The following is a 27,913-nucleotide window of genomic DNA, read 5'->3' as shown; positions in this document are numbered from 1 at the left end:
ATCCTTTACTTTTATTCCTGCCGTGAATTATTCTTGTGTCCTTGTCTAGTTTTTAGTTTATCCGAGCCCTCAAACATGCGACCACGTATTACAGTCTGGATGCTCTTATCTGGTATCTGACTCACCAGGTCAGCACTCTGTGGCCACTCTTTTGCCTCTCTCCTGTTCGGTGGCATTTAGACTATGCTGGTGGAGCCCTTGGATCTCTTGAATGCCCTCCAAGGCCTTACAGGAAGCTGGCACCTGGCAAGGCCTCTTCAGCAGAGCTTGCTGTTCCTTATTTATTGGGGCTTCACTGAAGACTGCAGTTTTAAAGGGGGGTTCACATAGAAAACCGTTGCTCCTTCTTATCAACTGTCTCTTCCCAGACCATACTTTGCTGAGTTGGAACCCCAGTCTTGCATGTCCCTGGTAAACACAGCCCTTTCCCCCCACTTGCACCTTCCTCCTCTCCCCCCCCCCCCAGGGGATGCCTGTTGGAAACCTTGATAATATTTGCGAGGTGCTAATCTCAGGTCCTCTCATAGTGGAGTCTACTTCAGATTCCTTTTCTTCCAGTTCATTGCAGAGGATTTTGGTGAGGAAAACTACCACAGACATGAGGAACCTGCCTCCCTTCTGCCCTTCCTCATGGCTAGCATGTCCTGAGACATGCTTAAAGTTTAGTCTTCACTAAGACTTGGTTCCACACCAGCTTACACAGGTGTCGGAGGGGAAATATTTGGGACCATTAGTGTAATCCTGGTCAGCATACGGCTTCCCACTGAGAAGCTCGGCTCTCTTTGTATTTACTTTAGCATGCCATTAACCTGAAAAATGCAAGGAGTCTTGAGCGTATGTGTAACAAGGACTCTCCTGTATTGTGCAACCCTTGCCACTGTCTGGTTCCAGAACATTTTCATCATCCCCAGCAGAAAAGCATTCTCAATGTTACCTCTGTACTGAGGCTTCTGCCCTCCACTCCAGCGCTAGCACTTAAGAACTGGAAAAGCCAGCCCTTTAAGACAGTAGTCTGCCCTCCAGACTGGAAGCTGTTTCTTCAATCTGCTTTTTTTCCCTGTTGATAAAGAACAGTGTCCTACTCGGTCACCAGTTCAGTGATCTGCGGCCTCTTTCCTTCTCGGTGGCATTCAGACCGCTGTATGAGCCCTGGGAGCTCCACCTATGGTATAGTTCAAGATAATTAAGTCACTCAGTAATTACTGCTTTCTGAAGTGAAACATTCTCTTTGCTTCTTTTAATCATTCTTGTTGGATTTTTTATTATTCCACAGCCTCTTTAAAACAAAACTGGGCGTGACAGTGTAATACAAACCCAACCATCAGTGAGCATAGTAAGACTGTAGCCAGCTTCCTGTGATTTGGGCCCTGCTAAGTGGGTGGTGGGTTGCACATTGGAACAGGGGGAGTGAGGAGTGGAGTTGTTAATGGCCTCCGGGATTGGGAATCCAGGAGTAGGTCTCACTCACCTTCTAGGTTAGAAACCAATGTACTCATACTGCCATTGATGCGTGTTTTGACCTGTCTCTGTGCTATTAGTAAAAGAAGATCTGCTATGTCCATGAAAGGTGTTCTACGATCTTTGGAGTTGTCCAGAGAGGACAGCCAGCTGAAGCACCAGGACTGAAGTCAGCTTTACATGGCTACGTTTCAAGAGCCTACTCATTTTCTGGCTTTATCAGAGCAAGGTTCTTGGGGCTATGTCATAGCTCAGTGATAGTGTGGGTGCTAAGGCTGTAGCTTCAAGTCCAGCATCGCAAATAACGAAGCAAGCTCAGTGTATACTTACATTTATGTAACCTTCTTTTTATAATTCTCTGGCTGCTGCTACTGTCCATTCAGGTCCATAAGCTAGAGACCTCAATGCTATCTGTCACTGATTTTTCTTTGACATACCTCCCAGGAGTTAATAAGCAAGCCCTTTGGACTAAAGTTCTTTAATGTCTTCTTCTTTTCTCTTCGTTCCCACTCCTAATTGTGTCAGAAACTCATCCCTATGTAATCTTTAGCAACACTCACCTGACTTTCCCTCCACACATGACTTTCTCCATCATTTTCCCAAATTGTTTTTCTAAAAGACTTATCTGTTCATCTCTTATCTTTCTATTGGAAGATAGTGAATTTAAGTTACCTAGTACAGTAACTCATTGTCTCCGGAGTCTTGCTCAGCCTAGCATGTGAGGCTGCTGGTGAGGTGATGGCCTCACTGTCATAGCTTTTGGAATTTGAAACTCCTGCCACACTAAGCTGCTACTCAAGAATAGTAGCTGGTGGCATGTCTCTATGGACATCTTCCTGAGGCTAGGAGTGATGGCATTAGGAGCCAACAGAAATCCAGGTTAACACTCCCCACCCGTGAGGAGAGAAAGAATAACTCTGGTCCAGAAGCTACAGAAAGAGCCGCATCTTCAAGGGAGAGCCCTGTTCTGACTTCAGGGAGGAAACTCAGAATGTCTCTGCAAATAGGCAGGCAGTTTGGTGACCAGGGTTTGAGGACACAGAAGAGAAGTCGTTATGGGGCCTGGGAGAATTGGGATCATCTTTCGGAGCAACAAATCAATACAAAAAGATTTGGGTAGAGATGTTAGGAAATTTGGAGGGGAGTGTTTTTTCAGCTTGTGCCTGGTGATCGTTGCATCTTTGAGACCCTGGCGAATGTCTGTTGAGAAATGGATTTGATTACCTTTTCACATTGGCCTATTAAATATTGCTTGTTTACTGCCTTTGTGTTGGCATCTGTTTTCACTAGGCCTCCTTCTGTTTTATAAGCCAGTTCCTAAAGTTTCTTTTTTTAAGATGTATTTTTTTAAATGTATGAGTGCTCTATCTGCATGTACACCTGCATGCCAGAAGAGGGCATCAGATCCCTTTACAGATGGTTGTGAGTCAGCACGTGGTTGCTGAGAATCGAACTCAGGACCTCTGGAAGAGAAGACAGTGCTCTTAACTGCTGAGCCATCTCTCCAGCCCCTCTTACAGTTTCTTAAGCAAGGTCTAGGGAACATTTACTATGCACTAGCACTTGGTGATCTGCAGTGCACATGCGTGGTGACTTCACAAGAGAAGAAGACACATGAAGATGGCATATTATCTTTTCCTTGTGGCCCCCGAACTGAATGTCCTGGCTAGATTAAGAGTGATTCCGTGGGGACCTGCTGTGCTGTCGTCTGCGACTTCTTCATGTGAAGGGAGGTGATGTAGCAGCGCCAGCATTGAGTGAAGGGTAAACAGAGCTCTGCCTGCTGTGTTCTGTGGACCTTGTCTGCTTCAGTTACTCTCTACCTTATTTTGTCCATCTGTTACAGAAGCTGGAACTGAGTGACTCAGCTGGACTGGCTCATTGTGATAATAAGTGGGTCATTTACTATAGGTGGTCACTCAGTAAGTGGCTCAAGGGACCCACCTGTCTCCCTCTAAGCGCAGCTCCAGCACTGGAGTTACAGGGGCTTAAAGCTCAGCTCTTGTGTGGGTGCTAGGGATCTGAACTTAGGTCCTCATGCTTGCTTGCATAACAAGCACTTTGCTGACTGAGCCGTCTCCGGAGCTCCAGTTACTCTAGGCTTGAAAGGAATTAAATTATGCTTGTTTCACTAATAAGACAGCCACATGTCATAGCTCAACTAGAATATGATTTCTTTTGTTTGTTATTCCTAAGTAGATTGGTCTCTTGGAGTCGAATATGAGTGAAGGTACATGCGGGTTTGGAAAGACATCAGGAATTCACAGGTTTCCGTATAGAATCTTATTTCTCCAAGTAGTACCTCACTCCCAAGACATTGTTTCCCAGATCCCTGTGCACAGAAAGACCCTGATGCGCTAGACCCAGGAAGACTAGAGGTCAGCAAGCACCTTAGTCTCAATGGAAAGAACCGACGCACTCGGAGTCTCCTGTGAGAGATTAGGCCCCTGATCTATCCGAATGGATTATCTGAAGACACGGTCGCTGTCCTCAGAGGCGTTAGGTGTTTTATTAACCAGCACCTTGGAAACTACGAATAGCCTGAGCCCTTCTGGTCTGCTTCTGCATAGCCCTTAGGTTATCTTAGGTTACTGTAGTACAGTTTCGAGGCAAACCTTTTTAATTCAAGAAACTAAAATAATGTAGCCAGTGGCAAGTCAGTGCAGTTGAGGAGTGAATCCAGATCTTGGGAAGATCATCCTAATCCAGCTGTTCCTCCAGCTACTCCCTGCATCTGGGTGTGTGTGTCAGCCTGTCTGGCTGCCCTGTTCTGGAGACTGACTCAGCTTTTTTGTAGTTCCTCAGCAGTCACCAGATTCTGACTTTCTGCCTCATCTGTCCTGAATGTGCAAGCAAAGTGCTTTCCCTCTGTGTGCTGCCCGTCCAGGAGTCCCAGGGTTCCTGTATCCCAGGAGCACCGGCAGAGGCAGTGGCCACAGCTTCTCCCCACTTTTCTGGATACAGTGAGTATCCAAGCGCCCTCCTGAAGACTAGGTTATCCATTAAGGAGCCCAACCTTCTGCTTCTAAGAAAAACTTCTCAGTGAGTCCTGTTTGAACCCTCCTTCTTCTGGTCCCTCTCCTGGTTTCAGAAGAGAGTTCTGTGATTATATGTGGTATTCTATTTTTCTGTTCTTTAACACGGCCTGCCACCAGCCCACCTTGAGCGGGCTCCCTTGGCAGCCTCACTGCTTTCTTCCTGTCCTTCCCCTTCTGGGTTTCATTCTGCTCAGCTCTGCCCTTCCCTTAGAGGTTTTGACCTTTGTGGACATTGCTTACTGCCAGGTTCTTCCTGTGCACGTGCCACCTGCTTTCTTCCTTTACTTATGGCTGCTCAGCATTCTGGGCATCAACACCACCAAAAAAATGGAAAAGCAAACAAAAACCCTCCACTTGTGTCTTTAGTCTTAATCATCACAGACCCCAAACTCTAGAACTTGGAAAGTAAACCATGACAAAGCATTGTTGCTTTTAAAGTGTTCCAGGATCCTCCTGCCTTTTCTTTTCTTTCTTTTTTTCCTATGGTAGCACTTTATTATAGATTCCTATCTTCCAAACACAGGTGAGGGGTGGTCAGGAAGCATCCCTCTCTCTTCCTGTTATATATATGGTCAGCACAGGAGGTGGCCTGGCAATGGGTCAAGAACCTGTTAGCCTGGCTGTGGGCAGCTCTTTCCAGGGAGCTACAGGTAACTGGAAAGGCAGCACCTAGCCTGTGCCATGGAGACCCGCCTTTGGTACTCCATTGCCGGTCTGGCAAAAGGGTTGGTCACAAGTGGGAACACAGAGGAAAGATGCCTCCTCTTGCTGAGCCCCTGCTGTTGACCTGTGGGAAAGCCAGTCCCTGACGCTAAGACTCACACTGCCTGCCAGGAGGCTACTTCAGAGCTCCCCGGAACTCTTCCAGGCACACCCTGCTCTGGAGACTAGCGAGAACGGTATAAATTTTGTTGACTCTGCGATATTTAAATCATTCTTGGGCATTCATTCCCATAAAAGATGGAAAGTGATTTACTGTTTCTGGATAACTTTGCTGGTGTTTGAAGTAGGAAAAAAAGTTCTACCAATTAAGGTATTTCTCTTCTCACTAATGTGTTAAAACATAACATAAACTTAGAAATATGTTTTCACCTGCATTCTATTCAACATGAACGGCAGAATTTATATTTTTACTACCATCTTTAAACCGAAGGTGTTGCTCAGTAGCCAAGCACATGCTTGCCATGAATTGGTCCCCAGACTCCACCCCTCACGTTTTGAACTTTCTTATTTCAAAATATTTTATAAAATGTCCATACACCATAGTTGGTAAGAAAATACATTAATAAACTGAATATCTAACTAGATACTACAGCACATAGGTTTCTGTGAAACTACCAGGTTTTGTATGGAAATTCTGGCTCATATGATGCTAAGTACATTAAAATATCATTATATATTTACTTGTGATCTACATTCTTTCTAATAGTCTCTTCTGTCTGTTATTTCTCCTCACATTTTAAATTTTAAGCATTTATTAGGATGACTTCATGGCTAGGTGTACATACTATGAAATAAGGTTTCCAATGCTTCAGTTACAGGGAAGCACACTTCCTCTCTAAGATGATATTGTTACTATAGAGTTTAAGGTGACGCGTGGCTGGGGAGGTAGTGTGGTAATGCAGCACACATCCAGTACGGAGCAGACCCTGGGCTTAACCTCCAGCACCACGAGAGAGAAGAGAAGACAGGGTGTGTGTAATAGCTTGCGATAGCTGTGTGATTGTGCAGCTATCTTTGGTACTGTTTGTTAAATGTAAGCATAGCATAGAGATGCCTTAGCTGCCTTCTGTTGTGTTTGGGATGGCGGGGGGCATGGGGAGCAGGGTCTCTTGTAGCTCTGTCTGGCCTGGAACTGGCTGTGTAGACCAGGATGGTCTCCAGCTCGCCCGAGACCTGCTTCCCTGAGTGCTGGGATTAAAGGCGTGGACCGCCACGCCCAGCTGAATAGCCTTAGTTTAAAAAAAAAAATTAAAACATGCCCTGAGGGGAGAAAAATCTTAAGAAGTTGAAGTTTTAAAAACAAATGAATCAACAAACAAGAAACAGATCTGGAGACCGGCTGCACAGTAAATATATGTTACTGAACTGTAATTGAAAGTAGTTAGTGATGGTGAAGTTTAGAACATACTCATTTTTTCATCATCAGATAAGAATCAACAGTCTCTTCCTTTCTCCTCCCCCCCCCCACATCATCTCTTCCTCTACATGTTCCCAGACAGCCACTTCCCTTCTTTCTCTCCTTTCTCTTTCTGTCTTTCTCTATCCCCTTTCTTTCTCTGCCTCTACTCCCTTCCCCAAACCCACTTTTCATGTCCCCCTCAAAACTTCATTTTATACTAAAAGAAAAAGAAAGAAAAAGAAGAAGTCAATATAAGTGACATAACGTTTAGAAACAGTGCTGAATCTTGCCCAAAGTACAGAGTTGGCACAGCAGGGACCATGCAGTAGATTTGGGGGGTGTGGTTTCCAGAGGAAGACAGAGTGGGGAGGCTGTACTTCCCTTCTCCTGCGGATACAGCCAGTGTCTAAATGAACAGGGATCCCTGAGACAGCCTCACCAGGACACTAGGAAATGAAGACCTCCAGCTTGCTGTGCAGCCCTGGAGAATACCTGCCTTAAGAGCTCCACTTCGAAGCTTCCTTGTTTTGGAATCTACTCCATGAGGCTGACAGCTGAGGGGGCAGAATAATTACCACTTATCTGCCTGCCATCCCCTGCAGCTATGGGGACTGTGGCTGAGCAGATGACTCTGCCCTGCTGGTCCCATCTTTGGTCTTCTGTCACCACTTTTTTTTCTTATGAACCCTCACTCATCAAATACTTCCAAAGAGGAGACTGAAATTTAGTTTCTGATCCATCTTAGTTAGGGTTTTACTTCTGTGAATAGGACATCATGACCAAGGCAACTCTTAGGACAACATTTAATTAGAGCTAGCGTATAGATTCAGAGTTTCAGTCCATTATCAAGGCAGGAGCATGGCAGCATCCAGGCAGGCATGGTGCAGGCGGAGCTGAGAGTTCTACATCTCCATCTGAAGGCTGCTAGCAGGATACTGGTTTCCAGGCAGCTTGGATGAGGGTCTTAAAGCCCACACCCCACAGTGACACACCCACTCCAACAAGGCCACACCTCCAAATAATGCCACCACCTGGGCTGAGCCATCACATTATCCTACACTAAAGAGAGCTTTTTCTTAGAGAGAACCTGGCCAGGAAACTATTTAGATAAAATGTGTCAGAGCATATAGCCAGTTTTCCTTCCTTTAAGCTTGCTGAATGATTTCAGAGTGTGGAATCAGTATTTTTTCCCATTTCCAAGGGCTGTCTGCTCTGCAGGTTATGGGAGGGGACTATTTGTGTTTGGTTTTCTTAAGTTACAGTGCTAACTTTGACCCTGTTTCCATTAGGAGACGAAAGCATGGAAATTAAAAAACAAATTACGGGGATGAGAAGATTGCTGAATGACAGCACTGGAAGGATATATCAGCGTGTCGGCAAAGAAGGGGAAAAATTAAAACAAGAGCCGCAGGTTGTGGATTTAGTCTGGCCTCAGCGGTCCAACTCTTCCACCGAGGCCTCACAGGACCTCCACCCTAATTCACATGGGGTGTGGAATGAACTACCAACCCAAAGCGGGCAGTTCTCAGGGCAGTCTGGTCCACGCTCCAGAACCTTCCAGAGTCAGCCCCACATCTCTGCAAGTTCCAATGGTACGATTGTCCAAAATATTTAGAATATCCTGGTGGGTTTGTTTTATTCCTGAATACTGAGTTTGTCCTTTGAGATCAGTCTATGACACCCTCCACTGGTCACCACCCTTGCTGGGTTCTTTGTAATTTTCTGGTGTGGCCTGCGAACAGAACACGGAGTCTTACACATGCTAGGACACTGCTTGTGTGGGCCTGCGGATAGAACACAGGGTCTTACACATGCTAGGACACTGCTTGTGTGGGCCTGCGGATAGAACACAGGGTCTTACACATGCTAGGACACTGCTTGTGTGGGCCTGCGGATAGAACACAGGGTCTTACACATGCTAGGACACTGCTTGTGTGGGCCTGCGGATAGAACACAGGGTCTTACATATGCTAGGACACTGCTTGTGTGGGCCTGCGGATAGAACACAGGGTCTTACACATGCTGGGACACTGCTTGTGTGGGCCTGCAGATAGACATGGGGTCTTACACATGCTGGGACACTGCTTGTGTGGGCCTGCGGATAGAACACAGGGTCTTACACATGCTGGGACACTGCTTTGCTACTCAGCACCAGCTCCTGCACTGTGTTATTTTAAAAAGGCAGCAGGGGAGGATGAAAAGAGAAAGTCTTAAGAGTGAGGAAGGTCAGGGGTCTGTAGAATCAGAATTATCATGCGCTAGTGCATAGAGGATGCTGTCACCGCAGACTGGACATCACTGCAGAAGCAGTTCCCTTTAGCGCTGGTAGAAGCTGCCTGGCTGTGTGCTGTGTTATTGATGCAGCTCTTGCTTGCCCCTCACTTCACTTCCTCATCAGAGAGGCCCAGTCAGTGATGCTGCACAGCCTCACCTTTTTTTTTCCCATCTTTTTTTTTTTTTAATTTCTTTTTTTATTAGATATTTTCTTTATTTACATTTCAAATGCTATCCCAAAACAGCCTCACCTTTTACACAGCTCTTTCTTTCCTCCTGTTCCAATGCTGAATTGCGGAAACTCAAGCTGAAATGGTCACCTTTAAAGCAGCAGGTCTCAACCTGTGGGGCACGACCCCTTGGGAGTCAACTGACCCTTCCCCAGGGCTCTCCCGAGACCATCATAAAATACACATATCTATGATACAATTCATAATAGTGACAAAATTATAGTTATGAACTAGCAATGAAAATAATGTTATGGGTGGGCGTGGGTCACCACAACACAAGCAACTGTGTTAAAGCTGTCAGAGTAATGGAAGGCTGAGAGCCACTGGTTTACAGCAAAATCTGTTTACAATGGCTGACTATTAAAGTTAAAATGGCTGACTGTTAAGGTAAAATGGCCGACTGTTAAGTTGGGAGGAGGGGTACCAATTTTTTTTCTCAAAGCTTAGGGGAAAGAATTGATGCTTTCCTTGATAATATTAATTTTCCATCCAGTAACACTGTATGTTGTTTGGTTTATAAATTACACATGGATATGCAGATCTGTAGTTCCCATAAAGAGTAAGGGGAAAATAAGGTATTTCAGATTCCTTGAAAAGTTAAGACTTTCCTTCCTGGCATTTTCATTTTATGAGATCCTTTGGTAAAAAGAATATGTTTTGATTTTTTTTTCTTACACACAATTCACAGTAACCAGTTCAGGGGCCTGAGGAGCCATTGTGAGACACTGTTGAGACAGTAAGGGACCCTAGTGATCGATGTATGGCAGCTTCTCTCCCTCCCAGTATTACATAGGCAAGCATCAAGTCCACATGCTGGCAGGCTTCCAGGTTAGAGGGACGTTGCTCTTTAAAGGCTCCTCCATAAAAGTAAAAAGTCTGTTCTCCTTAAAATTGGAAAATGATTTATAATGAGCTGAGAAGGGCTAGTTTTGTCCTCTAAAAAATCATAAAGACAGTGCTTAGATTAGTACCTAGGGTTGCTCTGCAAAGCCCTCTTCACTCCACTAAGAGAAAAGAGTATATAGTATGTGTACACACACATACACATACACACACACACACACATACACACACGCACACACACATACACACACATACATACACACACACATACATACACACACACATACACACACACATACACACACACATACACACACACACACATACACACACATACTCACACACATACACACATACATACACACACATACACACACATACTCACACACATATATGAGTATATAGTAAGTGTAGTCCTCCCACATCAATAATTTGGGGGTAACATGTTCTACTCACCAATATACAAGAGTGATGGATTTATCTTAGAAATGGGTACTAATATTAAAAGTTACAAAAAATTCCTCCAAATCACTGTTAAAAAATAGATCTTTTCTGATTATTGCTTGCATCATTTCAGTACAGATATACTATGCAAGGGCTGAAAAGAGAGTTCAGTAGTCACAGTGTCTGTCACATAGCATGGAAGCCTGAGTTCAAATCCAGGTGCAGCTTTTGCAACCCCTGCACTAGCGGTTTGAAGTCAGAACAGACGCTGTGGCCAGTTGGTCTAACCAGGTCAGTAGGCTCCAAGTGAGCTAGCTGAGAGATCCTCTCCTTCAAGGAAGACACACACTTGACATCAACCTTTGGCCTTCACACTCACATGCACACTCATGTGATCATACATATACACCAGGCACACTCAGACACACAAATGTTCTGTACAGTTGATCCTTGAGTAATGTATGCTGGAATTATATTTTGTAGAGATTTGCAACATTGGGCAAACCATCAAATAGATGCCACAGCCTAGAAACAGTGGAAAAAATATGTGGAAGTTAGACATGTCATCAATGCATAAAATATGTCTATATATCAATTATTTTTTATCATTATAATTTAATACCAGTTATTTTTATCATTATAATTTACTACCAAAACACATTATTTTAAAAATCAAGATTTATTAGAACTTAGGCACACAAACACTATGTAGACTGTGCATGACGTCATTAAGAGAAATTTAAACATATGTAAATTTTTTAGCTGCCCCCTGTTACCATTGTGGAGAGTTAAAAATCAAAGTGGGATCTTTGACTTCCCTTGGGCCTATGCCCCGCCCACCTCCCACAGTCCCTCACAGGTCGCTTGGATACAGCTGACTGCTCTGTGTTACTTTGGAATGGTTGGTAAGTCTAAAGCTGAGTCACTTTGCTTCCATTGGAGTTTTAATGCTTACTCTTCTCCAGACGTTACCTTTAATTCTTCTGTGGTTTTACCGTGGTAAGCGTTGCTATCTACAAATAATGATGATTGTAGGAGTTAGATTGTATCTAGTGGATGGTAAATTACCTAAATTGGAACAAAACCTTTTACTTGACCTCACCTGCCTGCCAGAGACTTAAGAAGCAGCTGCCCCTGAGACTCCCTTGATGCGTGGCAGCCAACCTGGGGCTGGAGAGGTCCAGCTGCTGAAGCTTTTTGCCAAATGGTCTGTTTTAGTTCACGGACAATGGGGAAATACTGTTCATACGTGGGAGAAACAGAAGAGAGCAGCTTTGTTAAGGGACATACATTAAACTTAAACAGTGAGACGGACACTAGTGAGGGGCTCCTAAGAAGCTAGAAAAGAGGGATGGTCGGTCCTTCATGAAGAAGAGCAACTGCAGACACCTCGGAGCAAGAAAACACTAGCCAATCCCACCCTGCCTCCTGCTTCTCCCCACCCCAGCCGAGTTCTAGAAGTTTCTATGTATCCAGAGCTCATCATTGCTACTAGGTTTTTTAGGGTGTCTTAAGTTTTACTGTGAACTCCCGTAGCATGCAGACCAGCAGCGGTTCTGCAGGAACTCAGAGCTGGACTCTGGTTTTGCTTTTGCTGTTTGAGAAAGTAACCTGAGTGTTTTATCGTGACTTGTCAGAGCCTCACAGTAGACAGGCCTGCCTCGCCAGTACATTGTGTGCCCGAATTCACACAGACCCTGTGACACAACACAGCATGCACCTTCCAAACAGAAGCCTGGATAATTAGATAAAGTCAGACACCCCACATTTAGGTTGTGAAAATTACTGGTACGTTTTCTTCTGACACAGTTTGATGATAATTGTAAGTACTTCAAAATTCATTCAAGATATATTTTTTTCCTTTTCTTTGTAATTAATTCTTGCATGCTTTGGGAGTATATCACTCTTCTCTTTCATGCTTAGGAGAACTTCCAGGGGTGAATTCAATAGTCGGATCCAACTGCTGTACTTGTAACTGCCAGTCAACCTTGCAGGCCATTCTCCAAGAGCTCAAGACCATGAGGAAATTAATGCAGTTTCAAGCAGGTACAAAGATCAGCCCTATATACACATCCTCTGCTGGTGATGTGTAGCTGACATCTTCGCTTGTGTGCATTGTCCTTTTGTCCCACACTCCTCCCACTTTGCTGTCTGTCTTGCTATGCCTTTTCAAGTATCCATTTTCTCGACTCTTTCAACAACCTGTGATTTTTGTCTTATTTTATTTTTTAGTAAATCAAACAAATTTTGTCATTGTCCTTAATACCGCTGTTGGGCACATACGCATGAACTCACCATACTTCATCTCCTGATCTCCTGGTACTTCACAAATGCTAGTTAATTAAATTTTGGAATATCTTATGTGAAAGAGCCCTTCAGGAAATACAGGCTTCCTTGCAGAAGATGCTCAAGGACGAGCACAAATGAGAAGCGGTGAGCCCTGGGCTCTGCCTGTGACTTTCTGCTGGCACTAGGACAGAAATGGTTAGACACACCTCGTGTCTGCTCTGTCCACTTCCTTCACTTGGCTCTTTGTTCTCTTTGTCGTTGGATAAGGGGAACAACCGAGTAAGGCATGTGTGGCTGGGAACTGAACCCCCAGTTTCTCACTTTCTCGCTGGATAACTCCTAAGCTTCCCATCCTTATCTGTGACTGAGTATTAATGTCTGACTCTCAGGGTCGGGTTTTAAAGGTGACAGAGATAGCAACAATAAATGAGACCTATAAGGCAGACTTACTGCGCACCTCTGTTCTTTTATGGGCCCCACAGCACTTGCTAGAAGTTTGGAAGTCGAGGTCTTTGTCTAGTAGCTCATTATCTAATCATCACAATGAATAAGGAACCTGGAATTTTTATTTTGTTACATATGCAAAAATAGCAAGACCCTCTAGACAGCAGAAACTGCTTGGCACTGTTCATGTGTCACAGCAGGCCAGCAGCCCAGGCCTGTGGTGATGGGCCCGCTGACCCTTCACACCGTAGTGTTCAGAGTCATCTCTCAGAAAGTGCGCTCGGTGCCAGCCTCCCAGTAAGATCCTCACATGCGGTGATGGGGTTCTGATATAAAAGGCTTAGTACTTGCACTTACCAGTCACTCACAATCACATTTTTAAAGAAAGCAAAAAGAATTCATTTATGGGAATAATAAGTCCAAGCCAAGGACTAAACTTGGTCTTATCCCAACACAGAAGTGAGCATTTGGTGAATAAGTCGGCAAGCTCTTGACTCGCCTTGTCCCACCACAATAATCAGTGTTCTTGCTAATTGTCAAAGGCAGGATCTCCTATGCACAGGCCCCAGAAAGAAAGGTTACCTCATTCTTATTGGTGTTCTCACAGAGGGAGATATGCATATGATTTATTTTGTTATTTAAGCTCCTTACTACTGAAATGGCAATCTAGGGATTGCACTCATGCAGACCCTTGACTGGAGCCTTTTAGAATCTATTAAGTAAATGCTACCTTGTCACCGTGTTTTCTCTCCTGAACCTTTGCAGATTAGCGAGGCAAGTGATTCTGGAGCTATGAGGAATAAAGAAAGGATAAACCGAATAAATGACTCTCCTTTAATTTTCTTAAACTTTAAAAAAAAAATCATGTTGTGTGGGCAGATTTACTTAAGGGTTATCGCCCATGAGATTTAGGATTTAAATTCTGTTTTGAAAGCTTTACCCTTATTTTTACAGGAGGACTTAGACCAAACAGTGAGAGCTGAGTGCAGGAAAATGGGGCTCTTTCAAGACTTGCAGGAGAAGCAAGACTTGATAGCCCTCTGTCTGGACACCAAAAGCATCGGAAAGAGTGAGCTTAGAAAGGGCTTGGGCCTGGGGGATGCAGCTTAGCTGCTCCTGATCATGGCTGCCAGAGTCTATTTGGCCCTGGGGACGAGAATCAAAATGCATATATGGCTGTATGTTGGAATCTCTGGAGAAACCTTGTAACAATATTGGTGCCCTGGCCCTACCCTTCGATATTCTGACCCACTGAGTCCAGGACAAATTATTAAGAATTGGGGTAATTTTCAAAATGCTACACTGATTCTAAAGTGTAGCTGAGAGCTAGAACTAGTGTCACTAATTAGCACGTGCATAGTCAGAAAGGCCACTATCCAGGGAGTTGCTTCCTGAACTTAGACACTGCCTTCTAGTGCAAGGATAAAAACATATTTGAATCAGTATCAATATTCTTGTTTTTTGGACTCATAGGAAATAAGAGGAAGCAGTCCATGTTGATGTGCATTTAAGGACTTAATTTTCATGTGGCCTGTATTCATAGGTTTCTTTCTGTTTAGAAAAAAAGGCAGGCATTTCTAGAGTTCTTATTTAGGGAGCCATGTTGAGAGAGTTGGTGCAACCCATATTCTCCTGTGTCCCGTCCATCAGTGGTTGATAAATGCTCCTACTTGGGGCATGCCTATGAAAGGCAAACTTGCCATCTCAGGTTCCTTAAGTACATGTTCTGCATGAGTACCTGGTCATTGTACTATTTGTAGATTTGCTATTTCACTCGACTCATTCAGAACAAGTGACGTCTAGAGAAGCAGGCAGCCTGACTTGACACCGGGGAACGCAGTGTGCAGAGAACACTTGACGAGGAAGGATGACTGATGAGGCTTTTCCATGTCCTTACCCACCCAGCCCTGTTCTAGACAGAATTCTTCCAAACTGTTTCTTTCAACCAGTCTTGCCCAGATCATCATCATCCTGTCCTTGTAGGCTGATCAGCTGAACTCCAGTGACATTAGGGCTTTTGCTAGGATGGGCTTACCAGAGAGCATGAGCATCTATCCTTAGATTTATGTTCTGGGGTTCTCCTTCAAACCTGCCACATGACCATGAAGCCATAGCTCTTAACCGTTTCCTTCCATCGAAGTCAGGCTGCTGTACTGGTCTGATGATCCAGTACATTCAGAGCTGTTTCTCCTGGTGAGAAACACTTTGCTGTTAGGACTTTAAGGTGCTGAGTGAGATATATCTACCTGTTCTTGATCCTGAGGGAGCCAAGCCTCAGAGTCAGCTTGTATATCGCAGAGACAGGCCAGGGTAGGTTTTCCTCAGACACAAGTGCCTGTACCATATTTGTGTTTATTGTCCACAGTTGGAACTCAAAACAGACAACAACCCCCAATTTCCCTTATGTGCTCCCAGCGAACCGCTGTCTCACGCAAGAGAAATAAAAAGAAAAAAGTGCTTCCGAAGACTGTGCAACCTGTGACGACTGTGGAACCAAAGCCCAGTCCCTTGGAAACTGAGAAGAAGCCAGCAGTCTCGGCCACAAGGCCACCAGGTCTCCAAGCTGCAGAGCGCACCTCTACTGAGGAGAACCACGTCCTGGGATTTGGCATTGTTCTGGAATCGCCATCCTCAGATGTAAGTTGATATGTTCTGGCTGCCAACCTGGTTGATAGAAGTTTCAGGAACCTTGTAGTATTAAGACTTTTTCCACCTAACTAGTTCTGCCCCAAACAAGAAGAGAGGCATGCATGTGGGAAAGAGGAGGAGACTAGTAAGAACCGGAAAAATGTGAGCCTTCCTTGTTCACAGACATCCCACTTCTTATCTCAGAAAGGAGAGGGGTGTGTTGTAAATAATCTGCTCGCTAATTTCTCTACGATTTTTAATTTCCAAGTGGCAGTTTTCAATTTCCTCAATGTAGAAAACTAAGAGAACATAATTAAATCCTTTGTAGACAGGCATAAATGAACAGAAGCATACAGATAAGGTCATACCTTTGTGGAAACACAAACTAAAAATAAGAAAGGAGCAGCGGTGCTAATTCTGTTTTATAGATGCAAGCCACACTGCTAATTAGGCGGCGGTGCCATGCCATTTACTCCGTGTAATGATAGGTTAACACTCTGCAAAGGTTTGCTATTTTAATATCACGGCCTGAACGATGTTGCAGTCTGGGACGGTAGATTGCATCCGAGATATCCATCTGACATGCTGTTTTATATTCATGGGCCCATAAATGAATTTCTGTCATAATGTGCTGAATTTGCAGCTGCATACTCTATTTACAATATCTTTATCTAGGGTACCTTTACATTGTGAATCCCAACTTGTTGTCAGAGTTCTTAAAATAAACAGGAAAAAGTGATGAATTGTTCCCAGATTGCATAGGGTGAGGCTCCTGCCGAGCGCTCCCACAGACTCCTATAGGATTGGAGTTTCTCCCTGCCTCCTGAACTTTAAATAGGAAACAAATTGCTGATTTCTGTAAGTATCGTGAGAGGAAGGCAGTTTGCTAGCATTTATCTACGTTTGGGCTTTTAATGAAAAGAATCATCTCACTATGTTTTCAATCTAGAAAATTCTTTGCACTTCACCAAACCCTTACTGTTTTAATGGTACGTGTGTGCTAAAGCCATTAAACTCTTCTAAACTAATATTTAATTTACGAAGTCCTTTTGGTAGTGAAGTTTGGTTGTGTGACCAGCTCCCTTGTTTGATTGTATTGTGTTATCACAACAGCTAAAGCCTGGTTCAAGCCCTAGGTGAATCATATATTTGAAAACAGATAAATTATTCTATAATAATTACAAATTAAACTGTCATGTTTTCCTTAAATTTCTTAAAATTCTTTTCTGCTAGGCATTGGTATATTAGAACAGACTGTAGATCATCTGCTGCGTAGATGTGTCTAGTGCCACTAATAACTGAATTTTCCCCTTTTATTGTTAAGATTCAAGTGTATTTTATCAATAAATTGGAGGTGTGGTAAAGACCCTGTGTATATTTGCAAAATAGAATAGAATTTTTATTAGTTTTACCAACATCAGTATTTATTTATGTAATACATACAAACAGTTTACATTTTATTCATGGCTGGCTCTGGTACTTCTTACCAAAAATGATCATTAAACGATAGCATGATTGTAAAGAAAGGATGGGAAAGCTGTGGGCATGTCATCTTTACAGTACCCATTACACCACCATTTAATTTACCTCTTCAGTACATGAGTGAGCTGAGAACCTCACACAGAGAACTTAACAATGAGTCCCAGGACGAGCTGCAAAAATGCTTTCCATGGGCTATGCTCATAGGTGTCTATCAGGCTGGCCGGAGCAGTTCCTGGGACGAGGAGTGGGCTTGACTCCAGAAAAATGGACTCTCTCTGCTCAAGGGACCTCCAACTTAGGTCCCTTTCTAATCTTCTAGTATTTCTTAGCTATGAGCCTATAAAATGTTTAATGGAAGTCTATAGGGAATAATTCTTCTAATTTTTATAGCAATTTTCCTATAAAACAAGTTGGAGAAAACACAGGGAGATAGGAGTTTTGCATTAGAAAATGGCCTCTGAGTCGGGCGTGGTGGCGCACGCCTTTAATCCCAGCACTCGGGAGGCAGAGGCAGGCAGATTTCTGAGTTCGAGGCCAGCCCGGTCTACAAAGTGAGTTCCAGGACAGCTAGGGCTACACAGAGAAACCCTGTTTCCAAAAAAAGAAAGAAAGAAAGAAAGAAAGAAAGAAAGAAAGAAAGAAAGAAAGAAAGAAAGAAAGAAAGAAAGAAAGAAAGAAAGAAAATAGCCTCTGAAAAGTCTGCAGTTTTCAGAGGCCTTCAGTGGTAGTGTTGGGCAGTTTGTCCGTTGTTTCTCAAATAGCTGAGTGGCTTTGGGGAAAAGCAGGATGCTTCCAGGAGAGAAAACCTGATGCTGCACGTGAGGTACAGTCCATCTTCGTCTGGGGGCACAGAGGAGCCGCTGGTGTAGGGTTCACGCAGAGGAACAAATCTGCCTGTGTGAGGGTGGTGCCTGGAGTCCGTTATGAATGACAGACAGATGAAGAGGAAGAAGCTAGATCAATGGTTCTCAACTTGTGGGTCGAGACCCCTTTGGGAGTCAGCTGTGCCTTTCACAGGAGTCGCATATCAGAGCTCCTGCATATCAGATATTCACGTTAGGATTTACAATAGTAGCAAAATCATAGTTATGAAGTAGCAACAAAAATACTTTTATGGTTGAGAGTCATCACAGCAATCAGGAGCTGTATTGTAGGGTCCCGGCCTTAGGAGGGCTGAGAAGGGAGGTCCTTGAGGACAGGCGGCTTGCTGAAGGCAGAGCTCAGGCCTGGGTTCGGCTTTGGGAAGGAGGTGGGTGATGAGCTCTTACCAGCAACTTGACTCCAGGTGGGACTTCCTGTTCTACACAGGAAAGAAGTGAGTTCAGCGCCCTCCACCGGCCCTTAGACCTTGTCAGCTAAGGAGGAAGAGTGGCAAGCACCACCCCTCTGCTAAAACAACAAACCTGTGGATGATCCTTAAAGATTCGCAGTGTATTAAGTTACTCTGTTATATTAACTTGTCATGTCACACAAATGCAATTGTGTGTATTCACAGAGAAAAACCAAATGTAACAGCCCATGTGGCCCTGGAGATCACTGTAGCTAAGTCTTCTGAATGACGACTATCCCTCCTTCATCACAGGAATGCACCGTGCTCTAACCAGACCCACTGAAATATCAACACATTAAATGATATATCATATATGGGAAGTCCTACTGCAGTGTTTTACATATAAAAGGTCCTTAATAAGTGTAATTTACTTAATCTACAAATGATAAAATATCAGCTCCTGCAGGAAGACACCTTGTACAAAATCATCTTGAAAATATTGGGTCTCCATTTGGCTTCAGCCATAGCCCCTCCTCGGTGCATCTCCTCTCTGCCCACACACTCTCAGGGCTCTAATCCAATCTGAGCAATTCTCCTTTATGGAAACTTCTTGGGTTTTTGGTTTTTGGTTTGGTTTTTTTTGTTGTTGTTGTTTTGTTTTTGTTTTTTTACTGAATTACTTCCATGATTTTGTATCCTTCTACCCCGGCTGCTCAAGAGCAGGGTTCTCTATTATAAAAGTCGTAATACTCATGGGACGTCCTGGGTGAAACAACTCGCCTCCATTTAATCTTGCCGTTGTCCTCTTAAAGAGAGTCTGCACAAGTTGTCAGGGTCAGATGAGGTTGAACTAATTCTCTACTCCGATCCTGTCATCTGCCCCTGTTCACTGTGGAAAAGCCTCTGGATGCCCATTCTTTGGTTTTTTAATTTTTATTGTTTTATATGTATAGGTATTTTGCCCTTGTGCATGTGTGGGCACCATGTGTCTGTCTGGTGCCCATGGTGGCCAGAAGGAAGTGTTGGACTCCTTGGAGTTACAGATGGTTGTGAACCACCTGTGGGTGCTGTGAGGCGAAGCTTTCAGGCTTCTAGAAAAGCATCCTTTACCACAGAGCCATCGCTCCAGCCCTCAAGCACATTTCTTGGTCGTGATAAGCACTCAGTAATTCTTTATGACTGACCATTACGTGAAAGGGAACCAGATGGTTAGACTGTGATTCTTTCATTCTGTTTACTCAGCGTTTTCTTGGGGGACAGCAAGTGGCTAAAAGAGCAGGCCACTAGCTTAGGATCTCAGTTGTGTGACCCTGAGCAAGTGAACCCTGTTCCTCACTCAGCTTCCTCCCTATAAATGGGAATAATCGTGCTTTCCTCACAGAGCTGGCCTCCTGGAAGAATTAATGAAGCCTTCTATGGTAAGCACTTAGAACAGTGCCTGGCACATTTTAAGCACTCGATAAATATTGGTTCTTTTTTTTTTTTTTAAACCTTACCATTCCTAACTAAGTGCCTTCAGAGGGACCAATGTAAATATGGCTAAGTAAACTTAGCTGTCTGTATGATGGTCAGATGCACGTGAACAAACAGCACTTTTGAGGGGGAAATAGCTAAGGGGTGTGGGGGCTCGCATTTGGAACATGATTATTCGACCCCTTTTAAGTTAACACTTAAATAAAATTCAGACCTAAATTACACAGAAGCAAAAGCAGAAACCCAAAGCCAATTCTGAAATGCAAATACGTGATTTAATCCTTTATGACCTCACAACACAATGCTCTATGAGACAAAGCAGCTGCCCACTTCTTGTGCTCACGGCTGTTGGACGCTGGGTCTGTCCATCACTTTCTTAGGGCGGGTAGCACCTGAACTGCCTACTTTTATGTCTGTTAATGGTTGACTTCTGTTTTGTCTTGTTTGCTTTGCTTTATTGAACTACTCAGATAAGGTTTAAAAACCTATTTCATAATTTTTAATCATAGAAAATGTTTCTATTCGATGGAGTTATTATAAATACTCTCCAGTAATTCCAGATGGCAAAAATTTTAAGTTAACAGAAGACAAATGATGAATATTCATCAATTTAAGATAATTTTGTTAATCCTGATTTTGTATGCTTCTTAAATAATTTTAAAGGCATTGGTGCCTTCAACAAAAATAGCTTTTCAATTCAGAGTGCTTTCCTGATAACATCTTATCTCAATAGATAAAATGTTCTGCTAGGATCAATTAAGGTAAACCATGGAAACCATTTTCCATTCACTCATTGACATTGAGGCAGATGTGCCTGAGAGCCTCGGTTTCTGTGGGAGACTGCTTGGGTCCAAATCCTCACCTCGTTATGTTAGTTGGATGATCTTTTAACAAGTTACCTAACCTTCCTGGTCCTTGGCTTTGCACGTGAAACCTTGGAGTAAAGATGGTAGCCACTTCATGGGATGAGCAAACTGATGCACTCTGTGTTTCCCTAGAGCCTAGGATATAATAAGCAACAAATAAATATCAATTATAGCATTATATTCCAGGGTGCTCTAAAGGGAACGTAATAGTCTTTGCTCTTTAAGGAACACATGGGAAGAGTTTGCAGACAGTACTTGCAAGCCACAGAGCACACAGAATGTCTCCAGAAAACTGGGAAGATTGGAGCTTCTGTACCTGGAAGGTCAGAGACAAGCGTCTCACCATGGACGTCTTCTCAGAGGAGCAATTTCCATGGAGTTAGGGGAGAAGAAGCTAGACTGTGGTGTTAAAATCTTCCATATTGTCCATTTAGCTCAGTCATCTTTAGCATAAATCAGGCCTTAATGTTCAGAACCACGATTTATTGCCTGAGAAGGAAAAGGCTAACTACAGCTCTGAAAGGCTAGAATCTCTCACTATGCAAATGCATGAGGAAACTTGTGAGAGACTAAATTGTACTGTCTTTTCTAAGATCTTAATTCTACCAAATTTTATCAAAGAAACATAAAAGAAGTAGAACTTTAACGATTTTTAAAATCCTAGTCAATATTAAATATATGCTGTGACCATTACACTTGCTTTTTCCTAGAGATTTTGTTAAGCACATTTAATATCGGTCTAGATAGGGTGCAGCCAACCAGCAGCATCTGTTCTATCAACACTGGGATTCTCAGTTCAGCTACATCCTTAGGCCACACCTGTGCTGAGCTGACTAACAGAACAGAGTCAGCCAGAGTATAACCGTCCCCCAGTCTCAGCTGATCATTGGCCAAGTGCCTTGAGGTACCATTAAAAAATGGTGATAGTAAATTTACTGGGTGCAGATTTTATTTGTAGAAAAAATGTTAATTTTTCTTATAAAAAAGATAACATTTATGAGCAAACCAAAATATGTTACGTGTTTTGTGTGTTTAAGACTTTTTTCTTTTGGGCAGTGGTAACACATACCTTTAGTCCCAGCACTTGGGAGGCAGAGGCAGGCGGATCTCTCTTTGAGGCCAGTTTGAAGCCAGCCTGGTCTACAGATTGAGTTCCAGGACAGTCAAGGCTACACAAAAAAACCTTGTCTCAAAATTCTAATAATAATTATAGTAATAATAATTAACAAATAAAATAATTTTTCTCTCATGAACTGAAACTCATTTTTCTTGAAATAGATCAAATATTTAGTAGTCTAAATAAATAGGACAGAGGCTCATTATATATTGTAGTGTTGCAATATATAATGTTACATTTTGCAGGGGCAGAAAATCCATCTTCCTCAGCAAAGCCCACTTGCTCATCTCTAGTTTTCTTTAAGGTTCCATCCTGAGCCGTTCTGAGACTTGACCAGCTGGCCCAGCTCCCTGGTCCTCACTCATATCACCTGAGACAGATAGTCTTGTGCATGTGTTAGTGAATGTGAGTCCTGCACAACACAGAGCTGGGAAGGCCATTGTGTATCATTTATTAATAATAACAGTTGAAAATCTGGGGCTAATAGCCAATCAAAAGCATCTATGCACGTCTCTCCTCTTAACCAATGCTGTGTCTGTAGCCTGTTAAGTGTCTTACTATAATGCTGTACTATTACTATCATATATAAAATAGCCTGTATCAGAGGTGCTCCCTGAGCGACTCATTATGTGATCTCTTTAAGTGTTTTATGATATGTTCATAGGAACTTGTGGGTGGCAGGGGACAGGGAAGTGTCTTTTTCATTTATCTTGTTGTAAAATCTATTACCTAAACTACTTCTAAGCGAAAGGAACACCACACCGGAAATGCAAAGAAACAGCATAGTCAGTGCAGCTGTCCTTGGTCCAGGGACATTTTCAAGAGCCATTAGGACTCAGCAGTGTTTGCTCCCAGAGCATCACCAGTAGAAGATGAAATCACACTGCTTAAGGCATTCCCACTGCTGATACGTTATACTCAGTGACCAGGGTGCCTAAAGGGGGCGGAATACTGCCCAGTGGGACTTCATGGTGAGCCTACAAAGAATAACTGTCAACATTGTAAGTTGTGCCCATCATTTGGACGTCATCATTTCAACATCTTTCAGCAACAGTGGATGTGCAGATTAGTTTATTCTCTGTCTTGGCTTGAGCATCAAATAACGAATCTCTCAAGGAAAGCCTAGAGTATTTTTTACGTTGCTTATGTAGAAAAGTATTTTTATAACTGTTATCAATAAGCAGATCTCATTTAAACCTCAGCCAATAAACAAACAAGCAAAAAGATAATGGTTCTACAACTAGAGAAAGTGTTTTAACCTGATTTTAAATATACATGCAGAGTTGTGGTTCATTATACAGCAATAATGTACTATGGTTATGCTTATAAAGTAGATGGCAAGATTTCATAGTGAAAACAAGATAATTAGTATCATGGTTTCTTTTTTTTTCCCCGTGTTTTAGAGCATAAAGTTAGCCCTCCCCCACCTCCCTTCCTTTTTCTTAAAAAGAATTGGTGCATTGTGGCGCCTTTAACCATGCTTTAGTGGCCTGTTGTTACCTGCTAACAAGTCCGAACAGGAGTCAGGGAAGAAGATGGGGGAGGGGCTGTAACTCAGCCACCTTTGCAATTATGTTGCTGTCTGTTGCAACTATTGACCCTGCAGTGGCAGATAGCAACAGCTTCCGCTACAGATGGCCCCTCTGCAGCCACGCACCATATGCTTACGTACCATAAGAGGTCTTGGTGCTACAGAAACCTCCAGGTGTCTACTCTTAGACATCATAGCAGGTGCCACAAATAATAACCATACTGTGGTGGTCTCCTAACTCTTATCTTCAGGGCCCTGTTAGAGTGCCATCCCATCTTTTTCCCTTCTCTTTCCCAGCCTGCCTTTTCTTGGTCCCTTTCCTCCACATCCCGGGCAGCCAGTCCTGCCTGACATTAGCACTAACAGCCCTTGCTCAGAGCCCCTCGGGTAGTGTTCCTCTTACCATGTAGTGTGTGTGGTGGGGGTGTTTATGTCCACCATAGCTACAGAGCCAGCCTTGACTCCCTCTCCACAGAAGGCACTTGGTGAGTAGGTACTGAGTCAGGTGCTCATCTCGGCCTGGAGCCCGCAAACCATCATTCTAAGACACTGCTGTGTACCTGGCCACAGCATGAGTGAGACTCAGGAGGCCACTTCCTCTGCAGAGCAAAAGGGAAACTCGGACCTGGTCACTGAGTTCCTATGTAGCATTTTGTTTATTCTAGTACATATGCTGACTGGATTCTTGGCACGCTAGATATAAAAGCTATGTATCCCAGCTAGATAAATGCAGTACAAAATGTGCTGTAAACATATTTCATAGAAAGTAATCTGCAGACATTAAGAAGGGGGTGGCTAGTTCAGCCCTGTGTTCTATTCAGGTGAGTGTTTCTGAAGCTAGGGTGCTTCAGGGAAATCCTCCAGGGAAAATGTTTAGAGTCTCAAAAGTCAGATGTCTGAGTTTTAAGCACCCAGAGTTACAGAAATAAACTAAATTGCAGTTCTTTCCCTGTCTTCTCTTATGACTTAAGATCTCCTGTACTACCCTAGATGGTCAGATGACTATAGGATGCACTTGGCTGAGGGTTCTCATGGATTCTACATGATACAGGAACTCCTATGAAAAATCTGAGCTGAGTTCATTTAGAATCAAAGCTCACAGGATGTACAAAACATAAAACCTTCTGTCAGATTTTGATGGTAAAATTCTCTCCATTTCTAACAATTCCACATTGGAGTCCTTAACAAGTGTTTTCTGAGTGCTTGCCGTGTGCCCATGCATGTGCAGGATTAGGTATTCAGTCTCTGGCTCCTGTCAAGCTCCCCTAGACCTTTGACCAGCAAGCAGCAAGATGCAAAAGTCCGGGGGAATCTGACAGCACTGTGTTTTCAGTGATCTTTACCAGGCGCTCAGAAGCCGAATGTTAAATGGCAAAGTGGAGCGGAAGAATGAGGTGACGTTCTGGATAATCCAGTCCAAAATTCCATTTTCAAGGGGCAAGGTCCAAACACCTTCCTTAGCTGTCTGAATGATGTAGGCTATGTACTGAATGTGCTACACTGTATAGTGTGCTGGGCACACAGTAGGACAAACAAAGAGAGTGACTTTATCAGGAGAGACTCTGACCCCCACTCCTCACATCTAAAGGGCTGCATATTTAAGAGCTGCACATAGGACATCTGGGGACAATCTGTGATTGACAGACAGCTTGTAGGAGGAGGACTCTCCTTTGACCAAATCCACCCCCTTCCGTTTCTATTCATTTGCATTATCACCATTTGTAGGTTTTATTGGGGTAACCCATTTCATAGATGATAGAGAGGAGTGGGGACATGTGGGGGTAGTCCTGCATTTGTCAACTTACATGAAGTAAATTATTTGACATTTGCATTATTCTGAAGTCATTTTTTGGTTCAAGGTTTTTAGGCCTTAGTTTCACCATTTACAAAATAAGAGTGTTGCATCTAGGCGAGGCGTGTCTTTTTCCTATAGGATTGTATTACTGTGTAATTATCCAGCCTTCTCCGAACTACTTGTATGTCTAGAAACATGTAAGACTTATTGTTGGAATTATCACATCACCTTTTATGAATTATAAGTGGTTGTTAATTTTATAAATTGCAAAATCTGGTGCCCAGAGCTGAGATGCTGAGACTACATAGACTATATCATATAGCCACTGGTTGGTTGATTGATTGATTGATTGATTGATTTTGATTTTTTTATCTTTGCTCTTATGCCTAAAGTAAAATGTTTCACATCTTGTTTTTAATGAAATATTTCTCTTTTTATTTTTTGGTAGCCAGAAGTGCAACTTGCCGAAGGCTTCGATGTGTTTATGCCCAAATCTCAGCTGGACTCTATACTGTCAAACTACACTCGCTCAGGAAGCCTTCTGTTTAGAAAACTGGTGTGTGCATTTTTTGACGACAAGACTTTGGCTAACTCCTTACCCAACGGAAAGCGGAAAAGAGGGTTCAATGACAACCGGAAAGGACTAGACCAAAACATTGTGGGTGCAATAAAAGGTTGGTCTGCGTCGTTTCATTTTAGGGGTTCTTTGTTGAGTTTTGCCTTCAATCCATCAAGGTACAGGTAAAACAATGCTAAGCTAACTAGATGCAAGTTTAATTTGCTATTAGCAACCTCCCCATGGATGTGACTCTGTAAGTCCCCACCCCAGATATTCTAGGCTACTTACTACTCAATGTGATACCAATGTATTGCTGAACTCATAGCTTTAGAACCAGCTTTGTCTGCTACAGAACCAAAATACTTGGCAAGTGGAGATATATATATATATATATATGTGTGTGTGTGTGTGTCTGTATATATACATACATACATACATATATACACACACACACATGTATATATATATATTCCAAGAACTTTGCCAAACTATGATTTGGGCAAAATTTAAGCTTAAAAATAAGAATAAAAGTGTGGTATTCGTTTTATAAAGTAGCACATCTCTTGGGAAGTTTAGAAACTGTGCCATCAGAACATAGCTGAAGATCTTTTAAATATGAGTGAAGCCACTTACTCTCTCTCCCCACATATCCCCAGCTAACGCAGTCCATTTTGTAGTGTGGCATGCAGTTTTATTTGTCACTTGGAGGGACAGTTTTGGTTCTTCTCCTTTACCTCCTTTGAACACGTGACCATTCCACCATGGCGTGGCAGGTATGTGGATGTGTGTCTTCATCCCTAGCCACTTCCAAATCTTACAGCCTGCTCTTCCCTGTTCTGTATCTGTGTTCAGGACTGTGGTGGCTTTAGAAAGAGAATTATTCAAATGTTGTTATCAAAATGAATTGGAGCTTAGCCTCTGCTCTGAATGTTCTTCCCTGGCTCGGGCTCTACCTTGTCGTGACTGTCAGTGGGGCTGACTCAGAGCTTTCCCTACCTCCTCTTGCTGGCCTTTATCTTGCAGAATGAGTAAATGAATTCAATAATGCTTAAAGGATACTTGGAAATTCACAATTAACTTTACAAAATAATTCAATTTTTAAATGGAGTTAGCAAGTACCAGACACCCTTTGCTCGTGGCCAGAAGGACATTGCCTTCATTAACAGGACATTTCTCATAGTCCATCAGAATTTTTTTTTCACTTAGAGTGACAGTTGAGTTCTATTAAATAAGAAGCACCACAGAGATACCACCGCCTTTGCCATTTATGAAAAGGATGATTCAGCCTGCAGTGACACAAAAAACAAGATTATAGAATTTGAAAGCCAGTCAATAATGTAACTAGGACTCTCTGAAGAGAAGAGGAGCTGTTTCCATCGCCACAGACTGGGCCTTCTCAAACAAGGGGGTCAAGGCTGCTGATGTAGTTCCACAACACACATGCATTGGCTTGATTTTCTTTCTTTTCCAGAACAGTCTATTAACTTTATAAAGGCACTGTGAAATTGGAAAGCTGTAACTTCAGCTGTGTGACATTAGAAGTGCGTCTATGATAGATGGTAATGAAATACATCATTGCAAGTGTCTATAATAGATGGTAATGAAATACATCATTGCAAGTAGACTGGTAATCAGACAAGGGTTCAAAATCTGTTTCAAATAGCAAGAGGCTAGACATCAGACAAGAGTTTAAAAATATACTACACAAGTTAAAAGAAGATATACCTTAATTTTTTCCATGCTTTTAATAAATATAGCAACAAGATCCCTATTCCTAATACAAACTAAAGCAAGTTAATGAAAGAATTCAACATTTCCAGTCTGCCCACAACCTCATTTAAAACCCTGTTCTAGCTTTATTCTGTTGCTGTGACAAAACCACAAATTTAATGATAGACATATTCTGGTTTCTTTCTCTAATTACAAAAATAATTCATCCTGATAAAAGTCTTAATTCCCACTTCAGAGTACCCTGTGCCCTCCTGCCATCTTGATTCAGCTATGAGAACAGCACCTGCCTGCTCTGTAAGACATTTTATTTAGTTAGTTT

The 27,913-nt window shown here is 42.9% G+C and overlaps 1 protein-coding gene across 3 annotated transcripts in view; it reads left to right on the top strand.

The window, feature by feature from the left end:
* Window positions 1–27,913, top strand: part of Bend7 (BEN domain containing 7) — an 86,176-nt gene that overhangs the window by 18,527 nt on the left and 39,736 nt on the right. For 2 of the 3 annotated variants that reach the window (XM_021152280.3, XM_021152272.3), the window contains exons 3-6: window positions 7,908–8,210; window positions 12,333–12,455; window positions 15,508–15,779; window positions 25,753–25,978. In XM_021152280.3, the coding sequence (XP_021007939.1) occupies window positions 7,908–8,210; window positions 12,333–12,455; window positions 15,508–15,779; window positions 25,753–25,978 (924 nt within the window). Of the gene's footprint in view, window positions 1–4,255; window positions 4,422–7,907; window positions 8,211–12,332; window positions 12,456–15,507; window positions 15,780–25,752; window positions 25,979–27,913 lie in introns of all 3 variants that reach the window. The other variant, XM_029474175.2, reaches the window with a different exon arrangement.

This window comes from Mus caroli, unplaced genomic scaffold (genome assembly GCF_978045245.1).
Source record: "Mus caroli unplaced genomic scaffold, Mus_caroli_1 scaffold_2, whole genome shotgun sequence".
NCBI classification, from domain to species: domain Eukaryota; kingdom Metazoa; phylum Chordata; class Mammalia; order Rodentia; family Muridae; genus Mus; species Mus caroli.
This window is presented reverse-complemented; position numbering and strand designations above follow the sequence as displayed.